We start from the raw sequence: 15,930 nt of genomic DNA, 5'->3' as shown, positions 1-15,930 counted from the left end.
ATCTTCTAGGGCACATAAATCCTTTCAAATCAGCACAAGTTATATGCAAAGCCATGTATAAATCTTAACATGTAATGCAGAGTGCAAAATAAGCAGATCCTTGTATGTATGCACCAATGCATTATACAATTTTTGTAAAGCCCCAAAACAATAAAAAAATATATATGTCGGGGAATACTGCACAATTTTTATATACAAAAGAAAAAGCTAAGGATTTAGAGTAATGGTTACTTCTGGAGGAGGAAAGAGGGAGGGGAATAGAATGGAGAGAATCAATATGTAGACGTAAGCTATTCATGATTTTCTAGTTGGGTGGCAAAGGTATTTAATTTATTATGATTTATAACAGATATGTTATATATATTTTAATAAAAAATTATATTTAAAGATAAAAGGAACATTAATGAATCAAAGCTCTATGTATAGATATAGATGAAACATTAAAAAATTGATGCTGATTGATCAAACTGTACATTTATGATATGTGGACTATTCTCTATGTTTATTATGCTTCAATAAAAAAATTTTAATAAGGGTGAAAAAAGCAAGGGAAAGGAGAATGCTTATCATATGATTCTATTTATGTCAAATTCAAAATCATACAAAGTAAACAATATTTTGTTTAAGCATACATGATTAGGTGGTAATACTAAAGAAAATCAAGGAAAGGATAAATACTACATTAAGACAGTGGTGACCTCTGAGAGGAATGAAGGTGGGGCATCAGAAAGCTTCATAGATATGCTCTTTTTTTTGGTGCATGGTCTGGAATCGAACCCGGGTCTCCCTCATGAAAGATGAGCATTGTACACTGAACCACTCATGCACCCAGCTTTTTATTTCTAATGCTGGAAGGAGGACATATGAATCCTCATTTGATTATTCCTTTTTTAAATATATTTTTATTGGGAAATCTTCACACACATACATTCCATACATGGTGTGCAATCAATGGCTCACAATGTCATCACATGTGTTTTCATCACCATGTGATTATTATTCTTTATTCCTTCTAAGTATGATATATGTAAAAAAAAGGAAGGAAGGAAGAAAGAAAGTGTAGAGAGTAAAGGGAAGTCAGGATGATAATCAAGGGAGGGAGGTTAAGGAAACCACAGTAAGTTAGTCAATAATTCAAAGAGCCAACCTGTGTTTCACTCTTTCTTGGATGGAGGTCCAGAGAGATGACCTTTTGGGTTCCTTTATATTTTTAAATTGTATTTTTTATTATTGGTATTCATTATTGTAGACTGCATATGATTCAACTGTATAATAGCAATAAAGGAATTTTCAAAGAAGAAAAACAGATCACCCCCAATTCCATTAATAGATTTGTGGTATCTAGACTCACATCCATCGGTCCAAAGTGGGGAGAAGGAGCCAGCCTTTCCCCGCCCTCCGCCAGAGATTGGTTACTCTCTCCTCAGCAGCTCACTTTTCCCTGCTTGTTCTTCACTATATCCTACCTTGCTTTATATTTGAAAGTTTTGGTCAGGGGCTTTTCTGGTGTGCTTATTCTCTGTCTTTCACCTTTCCAGATAATTTAGCTTCTCCAGCCTGAAAGAGGTGAAATCCCTCTTTCCATCTGCTGACGCCATTTCGGCCGTTCCACTCCTGGCCACGAGGGGGCAGCCGCACACCTTTCGCGGGCTCAGCGCTGCTGTGTTGTACAGCTCCGGGTCATTTGAGGAGAAAGAAGTTCTTGGCTTAATCGAGTTATCCTTGTAGAGCTATTTTTAAATTTTATTTCTGGTTTCTACATCAAATCTTTCTTCTTCTCCTCTCTGATCTTCTCTTGTCCACATGCTTGCTCATAAGGGATTCACTGAGTTAGCCTCACAATCGTTCACAGGCTCCCCATTGCCTGCCTAGCCCCTTTTCTCTCAGGACAGTCTGTTTTCTAGATTTTGTGTGTGTGTGTGTGTATGAGGTATGAGCCTGGTTATGCCTCTGGTTGTCTGAACATCCCTCTTTTAGGGAAAAACTGCAACGGATTATTTTCTGTTCCTCCAAGGGTAAAGAGTTGAGGTTTTTTTTTTTTTTTTTTTTTTTTTTGAGGGTACAAAGCTATTAGAAACCAAGTCTTGTGTATTAGAAGAGTGATCACCCTGTATAATATTTTTGTTTTCCGGTAAAATTGTTTTTGACCCAAAATGTGGTGTGATGATGAAATAACAATGCTGGTTTTCCTACAGGGCTCAAAACCTGGTTTTGGAGATCACTCCCAAGTTGGAGTCCAGAATTGGATTAAGTAAGGGAATAAATACTGGAAGGGAAAAACTCGTATCTTGTTTTGATCTCACACCTCCTCTGTCTGTGGAGAAATACTCCCTTGGTTTTACTCAGTGATTGGAAATCCTGAAGAGGAGCGTGAATCTAAGCAGAACCAATGCAAATAAAGCAAGAAAGGAGTCCAAATAGGATATTTCACCCACTTGCTGCCTTGAGCTCATGGGTCTCTACTTACTCTAATTATGAAGTCTTCTTTCGTATTAGATGGACATGAATTTGAGGACAAGATTGAGTGTTCTCAAAATTCCTTGTGCTTGCTGAGACTCAGCATCAAGGGATTGAGAAAACCTTCTAGACCAAAAGGGGGAAGAGTGAAATGAGACAAAATAAACTGTCAGTGACTGAGAGATTCCAAACAGAGTTGAGAGGTTATCCTGGAGATTATTCTTATGCGTTAAGTAGATATCACCTTGTTAACCAAGATGTAATGGAGAGGCTGGAGGGAACTGCCTGAAAATGTAGAGCTGTGTTCCAGTAGCCATGTTTCTTGAGGATGATTGCATAATGATATAGCTTTCACAATGTGACTGTGTGATTGTGAAAACCTTGTGTCTGATGCTCCTTTTATCTACTTTATTAACAGACGAGTAAAACATACGGAATAAAAATAAATAATAGGGGGAACAAATGTTAAAATAAATTTAGTTTGAAATGCTAGTGATCAATGAAAGCAAGGGGTAAGGGGTATGGTATGTATAATCTTTTTTTTCTGTTTTCGTTTTATTTCTTTTCTGTTGTCTTTTTATTTCTTTTTCTGAATTGATGCAAATGTTCTAAGAAATGAGGAATATGCATCTATGTGATGATATTGTGAATTACTGATTATATATGTAGAATGGAATGATCATATGTTAATGTTTTTGTTCATTTGTTAAATTTTTTTTAATTAATAAATAAATAAATTTAAAAAAATTCCTTGTGCGTATGTACAGGCTGTTCTGAGACATAGAATTGCTGGATCATTGTGAATATGCATTTTCAATTTACTAGAGATAGCTGAATAACCCTCCCAAAAGGCTGTAAAAATGCAGTTTCACCAAGAGAGTTGTACCCTCCTTTCTACTGTCTCTTTGACGCTCTATGGTGCCAACATATTTTTTAAACTTTTTTTTATTAGAGCAGAAAAATCATGCAGAAAGTACATAGTTCCTGAATACCTCCCTCCTTCATACAGTTTTACCTGTTAGCATTTTGCATTAGTGTGGTACCTTTTTACAACTGATGAAATGATATTATTATTATTTTATTAAATATAGTTCATAGTTTACATTAGGGTTTACTCTATATATTGTATAGTTCTATGGGTGTCTTAAAACTTTTATTCTGGCTACATATAGACAACCTAAAATTTACGGTGACATAATTTTGACATGTGTTCAGTCTGATGGATCAAGTCTGATAATTTTATTATTATTTAAATTTGCATTTCTTTGTATTATTAAGGTTGAACATGTTTTCCTAATTGTTAAACTTTCCAATTTCCTTTATTATGAATTGTCTGTTCCTGTTCTTTGCTTATTTTTCCTGTTGATTGCTTTTTTATTTTTTGGCATGTGCAGGCTCCAGGAATTAAATGAGGGTCTCCTGCATTGCAGGCGAGAATTCTACCACTGAGCTACCCTTGCACTACCTCCAGTTGACTGTTTCGATTGTCAATTTGTGGGAGTTAAAACCTTTGCATAATCATCTTTTTTTGATGTGTTGCAAATGCTTCCTCACAATCTGTCATTTATTTTTCAACAATGGTGTCTTTTGTCCCTGAAAATTTTTGTATCTTGATAGGGCTAGATTGAATATATTTACCTTTATGAGTATATATGTACATATCTGTCTATCTATTTTGAACTTTCCCTTTTATATATTCATTAATTCCTTAATTCATTCACTCATGCACTGAGCACCTGCTCTGGGCCTGATGCTGAGCTGGACACCGGGGGGCCTATGAAGAGATACCTTTGAGAAGTCAATGGCTCAGGTTTCTTGTGACCAGCTCTTCACCGACTCAGGGGTTACCCTTGACTAGGTCCTGTGACGGGAGACGGGGCAGGAGAGAGCTGTGGGCAGGACAGATCCGTCGGAAGCACAAAGGCCTGGAAGCCTGCCTCTGGAGAGACTCGTGATGGAAGCCAGCCCCCCAGGTCAAGTCCATTCTTCCGGCTAGTCCTGCCCTTTTTGCTCCTGACTCTCCAAGCGGAATCCAAAGCTCTCTGCGCCAGCGTGGAGGTGGAGGCTCCTTTCCGCCGGGTTCTGAGGCCCGCGGGGCTTTATCTAACGGGATGAACCTGGCTAAAGAGATTAGCCAGACATCTTGCGGGTCCCATTTTTAATCTGCGGTGTTCAGGCTGTCGCTCCTCGGCTAGGAAAGGAGCTGCAGACACGACGCTGAGGACGAGCCCCTTCATGAGCTCCGGCTGCAACTCCTGGGCTACCGGGGGTCCCGGGCTAGGGGGGCTCAGCATGGGCGGCCCCCAGAGCAGCTCCCCGCAGCCGTCTGCAGCCTTTCCGAGGCCCTGAGTCGTCAGCCCCCAAGCTCGTTCAGGCCGGGGCAGCGAGTGGCGCTGTCGGCACTGCCCGGACCGCTCCCTGCGAGCATGGCACTGCTCAAAGTCAAGTTTGACCAGAAGAAGCGGGTCAAGTTGGCCCAAGGGCTGTGGCTCCTGAACTGGCTCTCGGTGCTGGCTGGCATTGTCGTCTTCAGCCTCGGGCTGTTCCTGAAAATCGAACTCCGGAAGCGGAGCGATGTGATGGATAATTCAGAGAGCCATTTCGTGCCCAACTCCTTGCTAGGGGTGGGGTTGCTGTCCTGTGTCTTCAACTCTGTGGCTGGCAAGATCTGCTATGACGCCCTGGACCCTGACAAGTACCCCAAGTGGAAGCCCTGGCTGAGGCTGTACCTGGCTGTCTGTGTCCTCTTCAATGTCGCCCTCTTCCTGGTGTCCCTCTGCTGTTTTCTGATGCGGGGCTCGCTGGAGAGCACCCTGGCCCACGGCCTCAGGAGCGGCATGAAGTACTACCGGGACACGGACACGCCTGGCAGGTGTTTCATGAAGAAGACTATCGACATGCTGCAGATCGAGTTCAAGTGCTGCGGCAACGATGGCTTCAGGGACTGGTTTGAGATTCAGTGGATCAGCAACCGCTACCTGGATTTTTCCTCCAAAGAAGTGAAAGAGTGAGTGGCTTCCAGTCGCGGGGTCAGAACCGTGTGGGGACCTGGAGGCCCAGGCCTCTGACTTCCGGGTCCAGTGCCTTTCCCTCCCCTTTGGGTGCCCTAGTTCTGCATATGTGAGAGCACATTAAGAGAACTATATGAAATTGCCAATTTTTTTTAACCAGTTTTGGCCTACAAAAATGGAAACTTCATATGGTTCAACCTAATGCTAGATAATGTGGGAGAAAGGTGGCAAGTACATAAACTGCTTGAATAGGTGTCTCCAGGGAGGAAGACCAGGCCAGGAGTGTGTATCTGCTTCACACAGTAGGGATGGGGTCATTCCAAGATTGCATACATGCTCACACATTATTTGGCTTCTTGTCTCACTCACCCAACATAGATGTATCCTGTCCCAGAAGCTTAACTTTCTCAATCTTTCAACCTTGAATATCTACTCCCAAGGAGTTTGTCCTTGGAAGAGGTGGAAAGAGCAGACAGTGGGGGCAGTCAGGACATCTAGGCCATAGTTTTGGGCATGTTGGTTGTCACTATGGGCCTTTGAGTGCCCATCTTTTTTTTTGTTTGTTTTGCATGGGCAGGCCTCAGAATTCGAACCTGAGTCTCACCATGGCAGGCAAGAATTCTGCCTCTGAGCCACCATTCCACTGCCCTCAAGTGCCCATCTTTTAAATGAAGTCACTGGAATAGGTGGGCTCATGAGTCACCTTCTAGCACCGTCCAGAGCCTGGCTTACAGTAGGTGTTCATTAAGTGCCTGCTGTGGTTTACTTCTTATATCATTATAGTACAACATGATAACGTGTTTTGAAGTATTCTTGGCATATGTAAAAATTAAACTTCAGGATGGGGTGTAGGGGGTGTTGGTGAGAAAGGAGAGTCTTGTCCTGTGGGTGAGAGATAACAGCATGTGTGCTGATCCCCGCACGCTGCTATCCCCAGTAGATCCACCAGCATGGGTCTTCAGTCATTTTCCAAGGGCGAATGGCCTGCCCTGAGCCAGCTCCTCTCCCTCATCTCTTCTCTCTGTCCAGCTGAGGCTGAGGCCACAGGTCTTCATTTGGGTGGTTTTTCCTCTGAAAAGGGGACCTTGAACTCAGGACGTCGGGCACACCAGCAGCAGGGCACGCTTGAAGCCCAGATGACTTGAATGAATCCTAGAGGGCTAGCTTAATTGTGCCTTAAATGGAAGGGAATTCAGATTGAAGGTCAGCACTTGAGATTTTATTTTCTCTGTGGTTGGGGATTACAGCTCGAAATCCCTATTCGAGGAGAGGATTGTAAACTGCTCTGCCCTTCTTAGATGACATGTCGACAGGGGCAGCACAAGGTGGTGTGATTTACCTAAGTCCCCCAGGAGGATGGGAAGCCAGAGGGAGAAGTGGGGTTCCCTGGGGGGTGGGTGGTGTGGGGAGAAGAGACTGATAGTAGAACCAGCCCTTGTGAGCAGATGAGAAGGAGCTTTTCATCTATCATTTTCTTTGATTGTCTTCTGAATAGAGTTGACCTTTGGAGGGAGTTATACAGTCGCTCTGTAACCCCCAAATTCCCTTTTGTTCCAGAGTGGAGAACTTCTCCACACTGCTCCACCTCTAACGGTCAGCTTATCCAGATTTTCAGACAAATGTTTAGCTTGATCAACACTACTTCAATGCCCCACCCCAACTAATTATCCCAACTCCGATGGCCTGGAAAAAAGCTTCTCTATTACACAAATAAATATGGTGGCAACAATAAGAGACCCTAAGACAGGAAAAGAAATAGAAGCCAGGGTCTCACCCACAACTGATCAGTTACTTTAACTTTTCCACATTTTAGTCCAGTCTTGTTAGCATCCACATAACACAGTGTAACCATGGTACAGATAAAATTGAATGCGTCATTTTACAATTTAGTGACATAATATTTGCATTACATTCAAAATGAGCATGTTTAATGGGTGCATAATATTTTGCTGAATGAATGCATTAGTTCACACTTAACCCTTTCCTTTGGGTAGCCATTTAGGTTGTTCTTATCCAGCTCTGTTGTAAGTAACACTGGAGGAGACATCTTTGTGCCTTTTGCTCTCTTTCTGCATTATTTCCTTAGGCTAAATTTCCAGGAAGGAAATAGTTGTTGGCTTTAACTTCCCACTGAGATGGTTTCAAAACAAAATTTTAGAACTAAAATATCTTTCTCCTTTTCAAAACCTCCAGGGATCTCACACTCCTTAGAGGTGATGCCTGTGCTTCCAAGTTAGCAGCCTGATAGGGCTGCCCTGGGGCTGCCTCTGTGGAGGGAGATCACATCATCATTTCCCACAAATTTTGAATTAGCAACCAGTGGATGATGTCCATGGAGGAAGTGAGGCTCCTTGGGGTTGTGTCCAGAGAGCTTCATGGAGTCGGAACCAATGCTGAGCCCAGCCTTTATTTGTTTGTGGAAAGAATGAATGAGTGAATGAATGAGACAATGTGACGTGGCACTTGCCCCTGCACAGGGACATTGAAAATCGGGTTTTGTTTTTTTACGCCTTGACTGCTTCATTCAGGAGGATTAGTAAGTTTGCAGGACAGAGCTGGGTCTGTGCATTTATCTTCTGTGTTTCCCGGCGGGCAGCACCATCAGGGTAGGGTTCTGAGGCAACAGATGGCCAAGAGAAGAAGGGTTGGGCCGAGCAGGAGGGAGAGAGAGGAGCAGGGTCGCCATTCAGCAAGAATTTTTTTAAACAAAGGGTTCACTTTTCCCCTTCTCTACTGAACGTGGATGGGCCAGCAAAAAGGCCGGGGTGAGCCTCACTTCTCTCCTTGACCCTGAGGACTTTGGGAGGTGATTCCGGAGCCATGAATTGGCGGAGGGCGGGCAGAGCGTGGGGGAGCTCCGGGGCCCCTGCACCGGGAACTGATCCGGCAAGGGGGCCCCACACTGGGTGGGGCTGGCACCAGGTTGTCGCACTTTATCGTCCTTTCCAGGGGACCTACAGGCCCAGGTGTCTGCTTGCTCTTCTGACTGGGCTAGAGACTTCTCAAGAAGGCCAGACCTCGGCTGAGGACTCTTGTGGTGGGGCTGTGTCTCCTTTATCCTATGTTCTCCCCAACCTCCTGGGGTACTTAAATCCAGCGAGTACGCAGAAAAATCTTAAAAGAATACTGAGCACCTACTGTATCCCAGACTTTAGGTTTATTTTCCCATTTAATTTCTCCCATATCTTTCAGGCACTTATGTTGTCATTTCTCAGATGAGGAAACAGGATCAGAGAGGTCAACTGAATTGCCAAATTTCCACAAAGTTGCTCGGAGCTAGCATTTGGGTTCAGTGTTGGGTCCTTAACAGTTATACTCTCCCCACCTTTCCATATGACTTTTCTTATTGACTTATATTGACTCACCTATTAAATTATGCTGGGTTTCCCAGGAAAATTCTGCTGTTTTGACTTGTCTGGGCCCTATGTGGCTGGGCTCTGGGACAGTGGGATAGGTCCCAGGCCTTACCTTAATCAAGACCCTTACAAGGCCTGGTGACCCCTGAGCAGAACGGGATTTGTAGCCTGGGAAATACCCTCTGATATAAATAGCCAGCTCACCACCTAAGGAGATCTCCACTGCCTGGTTTTGTCCTAAGAGGGTGAGTAGAGCCTTAATCTGTGCGTGGAATGAGGGTAAGCACTGAGTAAACAAGCTGCTGCTGCTGGCGGGGCTAGTTCCAGAGGCATGGGACCCTGAGAGGGATGCCCCAACCTCCACCACGCCAGGCCTGCCACCCCCACGCTGATCTTTGCCCTGCTTCAGGGACCCCCAGTCTGAGGGGGTGACGAGCTGGGTGGCTTGTCCACTGGGGGCCAGCAAGGCTAGAGTAGGGAGGCCCAGCCCTGACTGAGGTGTGCGTGTAATGGGTATGAGGAGCTCTCAGGCTTCAGCCCAGCTTAGGGACACCCGGAGGGGGTATAAGGACTGGTGCTGGGAAAGGGTTGCTGGGACAGGGAGCCGGGGCGGAGACTCACCCTTTCCCAAAGAAGTTTAACTGGAAAAAACCAGCAGGCAGGAAGGACCCCTGTGGAGGGGAAACGCTGAGGGGAGGAGTGGGCACTGCTATGGGCTGGAGCCCTCGTCTTTGTGCTGGGCCCAGGGCTAGGCCCTGCCTGCTGTGGGCCCCACTTTCTCCTCTGTAGAACCATCTGAGGGTTTTCAGGGTCTGTCCTGCGCTGACAGCAGATGGCTTTCAGTGGGAAGAGCTAAGACTTTACCTGCATCATCTCATTTTTTTTTTTTTTTTTTGAAAGGAAGGAAAGACAGAGAAGGAAGGAAGGATGGAAGGAAGGAAGGGAGGAAGAAAGGGAAACATCTTTAAACATTTTCTTGTTTTATTATATTTTGTTTGTTTTTTTTTTGTTTTTTACATGGGCTGGGGCCGGGAATCGAACCGGGGTCCTCCGGCATAGCAGGCAAGCTCTTGCCCGCTGAGCCACCGCGGCCCGCCCCATCATCTCATTTTAACCCCTCCACTTCCCCTGAGAGGTGGGTGTGATTATCTCCACCTCATACAGGTTCAGAAAGGGCAAGGCCCACGGCTGACAAACGCAGATTTGGGCTCAAAACTCTGCTCTTTTTCCTATACTCACCTGTCTACACAGGGATATTGGGAGTAGCTCACTGGTGGGAGAGGGCTCAAGGGACAGCCTGCAAGCCAGGAAGAGGGACCCACAGCATTTGAGTTTGGAGACACCCCAGCCTTGAGGAGGGCAAGTTGGGGTTGGCCATGGGGACAGGTGGGAGGAAACATTCTAGAGTCTGTGTGTCTCCTGAGCAGGAAACCCCTCCACACCCCTCAGCCCCTCTCTACCCTGAGCCCTCCCCTGTCGCCCCCGGGAACACCCCCAGACAGCACTTACCCAGCACCCAGCAGCTCCAAAGCTGAGCAAGACCCGCTTCTGCGCTCACCACACCTGGTCTAGTCTGGAGGCAGGCAGGGAGGCGCGTGACCGCAGTGGGCAGCTTCGGACAGCCCAGCAATGTGTAACAGCAGTGCATGCGGTGGGCCGTGAGCTCTGCGCTGGCACCACTGCAGAGGCTGTCAGGTTGGGGGCTACCCACAGGTAGCTGACAGTTTGTTCTCCGCAGTTCTTAGAGTGGTGGAGTAGTTGCTCCCCAGAGGTGTTGTGCGATTTGTCCCATTTCCACAGCTGGAGTGAGAGCTCCCCGGGAGGAAAGGGGCACATCGGCTCCTGTTCTGCCCCCACTCAGCGAGGCGGCCTTCGCCCACGAGGAGTAACAGTAGCTCGTGCTTATTGTGCACTTGCCATGGACCAGGCACTCTTCTGAGCATTCCTATGGGTATCATTTCATTGAATCGTCTTGTCAATTCCATTTTACAGATGTGGAAGCTGAGGCATGGAGAAGTTAGAGGGATGGAGCAGATTTATGGTACATCACTGTCCTGTATGGCCTGTGGCACGCAGGGCCACCCATGTTCTGGACAGTGGGCCTTGTTCAGGAAGCAGAGGGTGGGGGCTGCAGAGGGTGTGGACTCTGGTTGCTTTGACTCTGGCTGTGGGCCAGGATTGTTCAGGAACCAAGGAGACCACCACGGGCAGCCTTGGTGGTGTCCAGTCATAGAGAGAGATGACAGCCAGGTCACCGAAAAGGAACCCCAGATGTGTTCCTAAATATTTATGTTTATGGCTTTTAATATGCTTAGAAACATGCTCAACGTCATGCATAACAAGATAAATGGAAATCAAAATAACCCCAGATTCCATTTTTCATCTCATGTTGGCAAAGATGAAAAGCCGGGCAGCACCCTGTGTGGGCATGGCTGTGGGGAGCAGCCTGCCTGGTGTACGGCTGTGGGGTGTGATTGTTCAACCCCAACAGGAGAAAACCGGGATGGACCTTCCTTTGCCAAAGGGATGCCTCTTCTAGAAATTTACCCCCTAGATATATTCACGTGTGTACAAAATGACCCATGTACCACGTTTGTATTAGCAGGAGATTGGGAATATCCATTATTGGGAATGGATATTTCCCACCAAATATCCATTAGTGGGAAACTGGGAATACCATGCAGTTCATAGAAATATTGAGGACAGATATGGAAAGATCTCCAAGATATTGCTAAGGGGCAAAAGAAGGGTTCATTTGTGTTTAAAAAAGAAAACAAAGAAAGAAAGAAAAAGAACAAGCTGGTGAGAATAAGAACCTTTGCACAATTTGGGTTGGCTTGTCTGTGCATGAAGCCTGCCTGGAAGGACACACAGAAGCAGCCACAGCAGTTTGCCCCCAGGGATAGGAATGAGAGGGAAAATGTTTTTTGTTTGTTTGTTTTTGTTTTTTTAACTTTATTAAAGAGATTTATTTAGAAGCTAAACATTGACATCTTCTTTTTAGAGTATAATTGCAATTTCAAATAACGTTGAAAATAATTTATTTTGAACAATTACATGCTTTCTAGTCTTGTTTGTGTTCTAAGTCTACTGCTAATATACAACACATTGTTCGCATGAAACTTAAAAATAGGAAACCTTTCTTACTCAAGATAACATGCACACAGGTCAGTGCAAAAATCTTGAGTGTACAGCTCAATGAAGCTTTGTGAATAAAGACGACTGTGTAGCCACGGCTGTTCCCTGTTAGTTCTCGTGTCCCTTCTGAGTTCTGAACCTATGTGAGTGTAGAGTGTGGTCCTAACAAATACACACATAAAAACAGAAATGCAAAAACCACGCTGGGCGCTCCGTCTATCAGCTTGAACTCACCTGGAGTGCCTGGGAGAGCCAAGGCCTGGGGTGCAGTTCTCCATGGACAACCTGAGGGCCCAGAGTGGGTTCCTTGGATCTCCGTGCCTACCCCCTGCACATGCTTACCTCCCAGCCAGAGCAGAGCTTCTGGAAACTTTGTCCAGCAAAACTGATCTGATTGAAGAGGGTCTGGGTCACAGAGACGTGGGAGGGGGAGATGAGGTTGGAGAGGGGCTGGGTCACCAATGCAGTTCATTGCCAGGCAGAGCTTTGTCCCATAGTCAACACCCGTCCTGCTGCCCTTCCTTCCTGTTTCATCTTTCCTGTCCCTATCTTGACAGCTTGGGGTGGGGCCAGGAAATCTTTGCATGCTTAGTTCTCACAGCACCCAGTGTGGTTGGGTGAATTTCTATATTCCGTAGTTACCTGCTTCATGGTTTGTCATCTGCCTTTCCCCGCTAGAATGTAAGCTCCAGGAAGCAGGGGCATTAGCTGTGCCTTCACTGCTCTATCTTCAGTGCCTCGAACAGTGTCTGACACATAGCAGGTGAACAGTAAATATTTACCAAGTTGAGTGAATGAATGTTCTTGGCTTTCCAAGACAGGGAATGGGGGAAACTGACCCTTGGCAAGGCCCCCAGCAGTCCAAGAAGCCCATCACAAGCTGTCCGTTTTTTCTCCAGTCGCATCAAGAGCAACGTGGATGGGCGGTACCTAGTGGACGGTGTCCCCTTCAGCTGCTGCAACCCCAACTCGCCACGGCCCTGCATCCAGTACCAGCTCACCAACAACTCAGCGCACTACAGCTACGACCACCAGACAGAGGAGCTCAACCTGTGGGTGCGGGGCTGCAAGGCCGCCCTGCTGAGCTACTACAGCAGCCTCATGAACTCCATGGGTGCTGCTGCGCTCCTCATCTGGCTCTTTGAGGTAGGCCCTAGGCCCCGGGGGGAGGGGAGGGGGGAGGAGGGTGCCATACGCTCCCATGTGGGCTTGATGGGTGGGCCCAGGCATGGAGAGCATCTCTCCTTTCTCAGAACCAGCTCTCCCTGGCTATGTGTCTGACAGTTCTGGGCTCCAACCCTAGTGCCTCTATTTTTTGATTCAGAGATCTTGGCAAGTTATTGAATCTCTCTGCCATCTGTTTTATGGGGGTATCAGCCCTTATCTTTGGGGACTATTCGGAGATGACTGGCATATTAGGGCTGTTCAGTTAATGGGAGCCATTTGGGTTTGTGCTTCTCTTGAGATGCACCAACTGCCATTTAACATTTACCTGTTGTTCTTATCTTTTGTGGGTTCATCTCATCTGCAAAGCCTGGAAGGGCCGTGGCTTACTTCCTCTTGGTAGCTACAGGGCTGGGAAGGTAGTGAGCCCTCAGTGAATGTTTTGAATTCATCTACTTATTGAAGAGAGATTTCTCAGACACCTCCCATGTGCCAGGCACTGGTTTAGGTGTTTTAGGTGAGTGGTAGACCAGTGTGCCACAGAGGGTGGCTCAGGGGTGCCAGCTTCAAGCTAACCTGGCAACAGAAAATCCAGATTACAAAATCCAGAAACATTAGGTACAAAACCAGAAATATTAGGTGGGGAAGCTTTTCCATCAGAGAGGATTCCCTGGAGGGTTTCTTCAGTAAGTCACTCTCTTAGTGCTCTGGGGAATTCACCCGCAGCTGTGTCTTTGAGGTACTCCACATGAAGCTCAAGGGAGACCATGCTGCCTGGGAAGGCTTCTTTTTATGTTGAAGCCAATGCAGCATATTCAGTGACATTTTATAGGTCACTGACTCCTTGAGTTAATTGGGAATGACTGGGTAGAATGAGGAGAGAAATTGACTGCTGGAAGGTTAGAAACTTTGAGAAGACTGCGTGAAAGGATAACAGAAGCCAGTGGGGAAATGGAGTTCTGTCTGCTGCCTCTCGATTTACACAGACCTTTACGGGAACCCAGTAATTGCATAAGCTGAGGACCAGCTCACTGTGAACAGGGAGTTTGGATGCCCCTGACTTTTACTCAAGACCCTTGGGGAGGGGCACAAAGTAGCCCGAGCTAACAATAGAATCCACAGACTTGAGTCTTGTTTTCCTGGGCTTCACAATTTAGTTGGGAGATGAAATCTAACTAATGAAACAAAGGGAGTACTATTACCAAGTACAAAGTTCACCATGCATAGTGCCTATTTTAGTAAAGCAGGAGTGGAATCAGAGTAGGTACACGCACACCAAGAGGACTTCCTGGAAGAGGTGACGTTTTCCACTTCAAAAAATATCTGAATAAACTTTCAGGGGACAGTAACAAAAACCTAAAACTCTATCAGTTACTATTATCATTTACTACCATATTTATGAAGTGTCCCTAGAACATTTTTCAACAGGTATTTTCTGAGGCCCTAGCACTACCAGTGCTGTTCTAGGTGTCTGGATACTGGGTGAACAAGATGGGTAAGGGTGACACCTGCCCTCAGGGAGTGGACACTCCCTCTTAACAGGCCTGGTCTTCTCAGAGTTGGCTGTTTCAGAAAAGAAGTGTAAGGGAGCAGGTAGGAACACGGGGCTAACAGAATGTTATTAGAAAAGAGCAAGCCATGCTTACCACACTGAATGATGATAAATTACAGCCAGGGCTTCTGTTCACCCTCATGGTGCACCAGGTATTGAGCACTCCACACAGACCGAAGCATCACAGTATACAGGCACCATTTCATTGGAAAGTCTGCAAAGTAGAGGAGTAGACTGAGGCTTCCTAGTCCCATGGCTGCTAAAGTGCCAAGGCTGGGGTTAGAATCTGGGCATTCTGGCACCAGAATCTGTTGTGTCAAAGTAACTGCTAGTGAACAAACCTAACTTATCCATGATCAGTATCTTTCAACCCTTCATCCATTCACCACCACACTTATCAAAATAATGACAATGAAGGGAAACCACACAGCATATTGTTTGGAAAAAAGGCGGTGACTTTTCAGTTCAGTTCAACAAATATGTGTCGAGCAATGTTCTAGGGCCTGGGGCCCCGTGGTGAAGAGACCCTACACTGATGAGAATTGGGTGGGGAGGAGCCAAGGAGAAGAGGGACACCAAGGGTGACTCTGAATTAGCCAGGTGACCATGGAGAGAAACAAAGTTCCTGGCAGAGAAAACAGCAAATGGTAAAGGCCTGAGGGAAAAATGGATGGCGTGTGGGAGGAATCTAAAGAAGCCCGGAGTGGCTAGAGGGAGGTGGGATGGAACAGATGAGGCTGGAGAAGAGGCAGGTATGTTGAACACTGAGGCTGGAGAGCAAGGGGTGGGGGGCCATCATCAACCCAGATTCTACAGTGCCCACCTCATTGCAGAGGCCTCCAGGAGGAACAGGCCAATGGCTCCCGTGGTTTCTTAACAGCCCCAACCACTAGCTACTTCTCCAGTGTCTTCTCAGTCTCTTTTCCCTCACCAGGTGACCATTACAATTGGGCTACGCTACCTGCACACAGCGCTGGAAAGTGTGGCCAACCCTGAGGACCCTGAGTGTGAGAGTGAGGGCTGGCTGCTGGAGAAGAGCGTGCCAGAGACCTGGAAGGCCTTCCTGGAGAGCTTGAAAAAACTGGGCAAGAGTAACCAGGTGGAGGCCGAGGGCGAGGTTGCAGGCCAGGCCCCTGAGGCCAGCTGATGGCCCTGGGGTCCCCTCCCCGCCTGAACACTGAGAAGTAGTGTATCCAAGAAATGTGGATATCTCCTCATTCAACTTCGAAGGTCTGAATCTCCTGAGGGCGGC

The 15,930-nt window shown here is 46.4% G+C and overlaps 1 protein-coding gene across 1 annotated transcript; it reads left to right on the top strand.

The window, feature by feature from the left end:
- The first annotated feature begins 4,883 nt into the window (after window positions 1-4,883).
- On the top strand, window positions 4,884-15,930 carry PRPH2 (peripherin 2). The gene is made up of 3 exons (XM_077159221.1): window positions 4,884-5,464; window positions 12,862-13,108; window positions 15,613-15,930. The coding sequence occupies exons 1-3, from the start codon at window positions 4,884-4,886 to the stop codon at window positions 15,823-15,825; spliced, it is 1,041 nt and encodes a 346-aa protein (XP_077015336.1). The 3' UTR covers window positions 15,826-15,930.

This window comes from Tamandua tetradactyla, chromosome 5 (genome assembly GCF_023851605.1).
Source record: "Tamandua tetradactyla isolate mTamTet1 chromosome 5, mTamTet1.pri, whole genome shotgun sequence".
Classification (NCBI taxonomy): domain Eukaryota; kingdom Metazoa; phylum Chordata; class Mammalia; order Pilosa; family Myrmecophagidae; genus Tamandua; species Tamandua tetradactyla.
Note: the sequence above shows the minus strand (reverse complement) of the source record. Positions and strands in the feature narration are given on the sequence as shown.

Excerpts from the sequence above, each read along its gene's own strand:
- PRPH2 (XM_077159221.1), top strand. The coding sequence starts at position 4,884 with ATGGCACTGCTCAAAGTCAAGTTTGACCAGAAGAAGCGGGTCAAGTTG. Across the intron at positions 5,465-12,861 it reads TCCTCCAAAGAAGTGAAAGA|TCGCATCAAGAGCAACGTGG; the intron begins GTGAGTGGCTTC and ends TTTTTTCTCCAG. Across the intron at positions 13,109-15,612 it reads TCCTCATCTGGCTCTTTGAG|GTGACCATTACAATTGGGCT; the intron begins GTAGGCCCTAGG and ends TTCCCTCACCAG.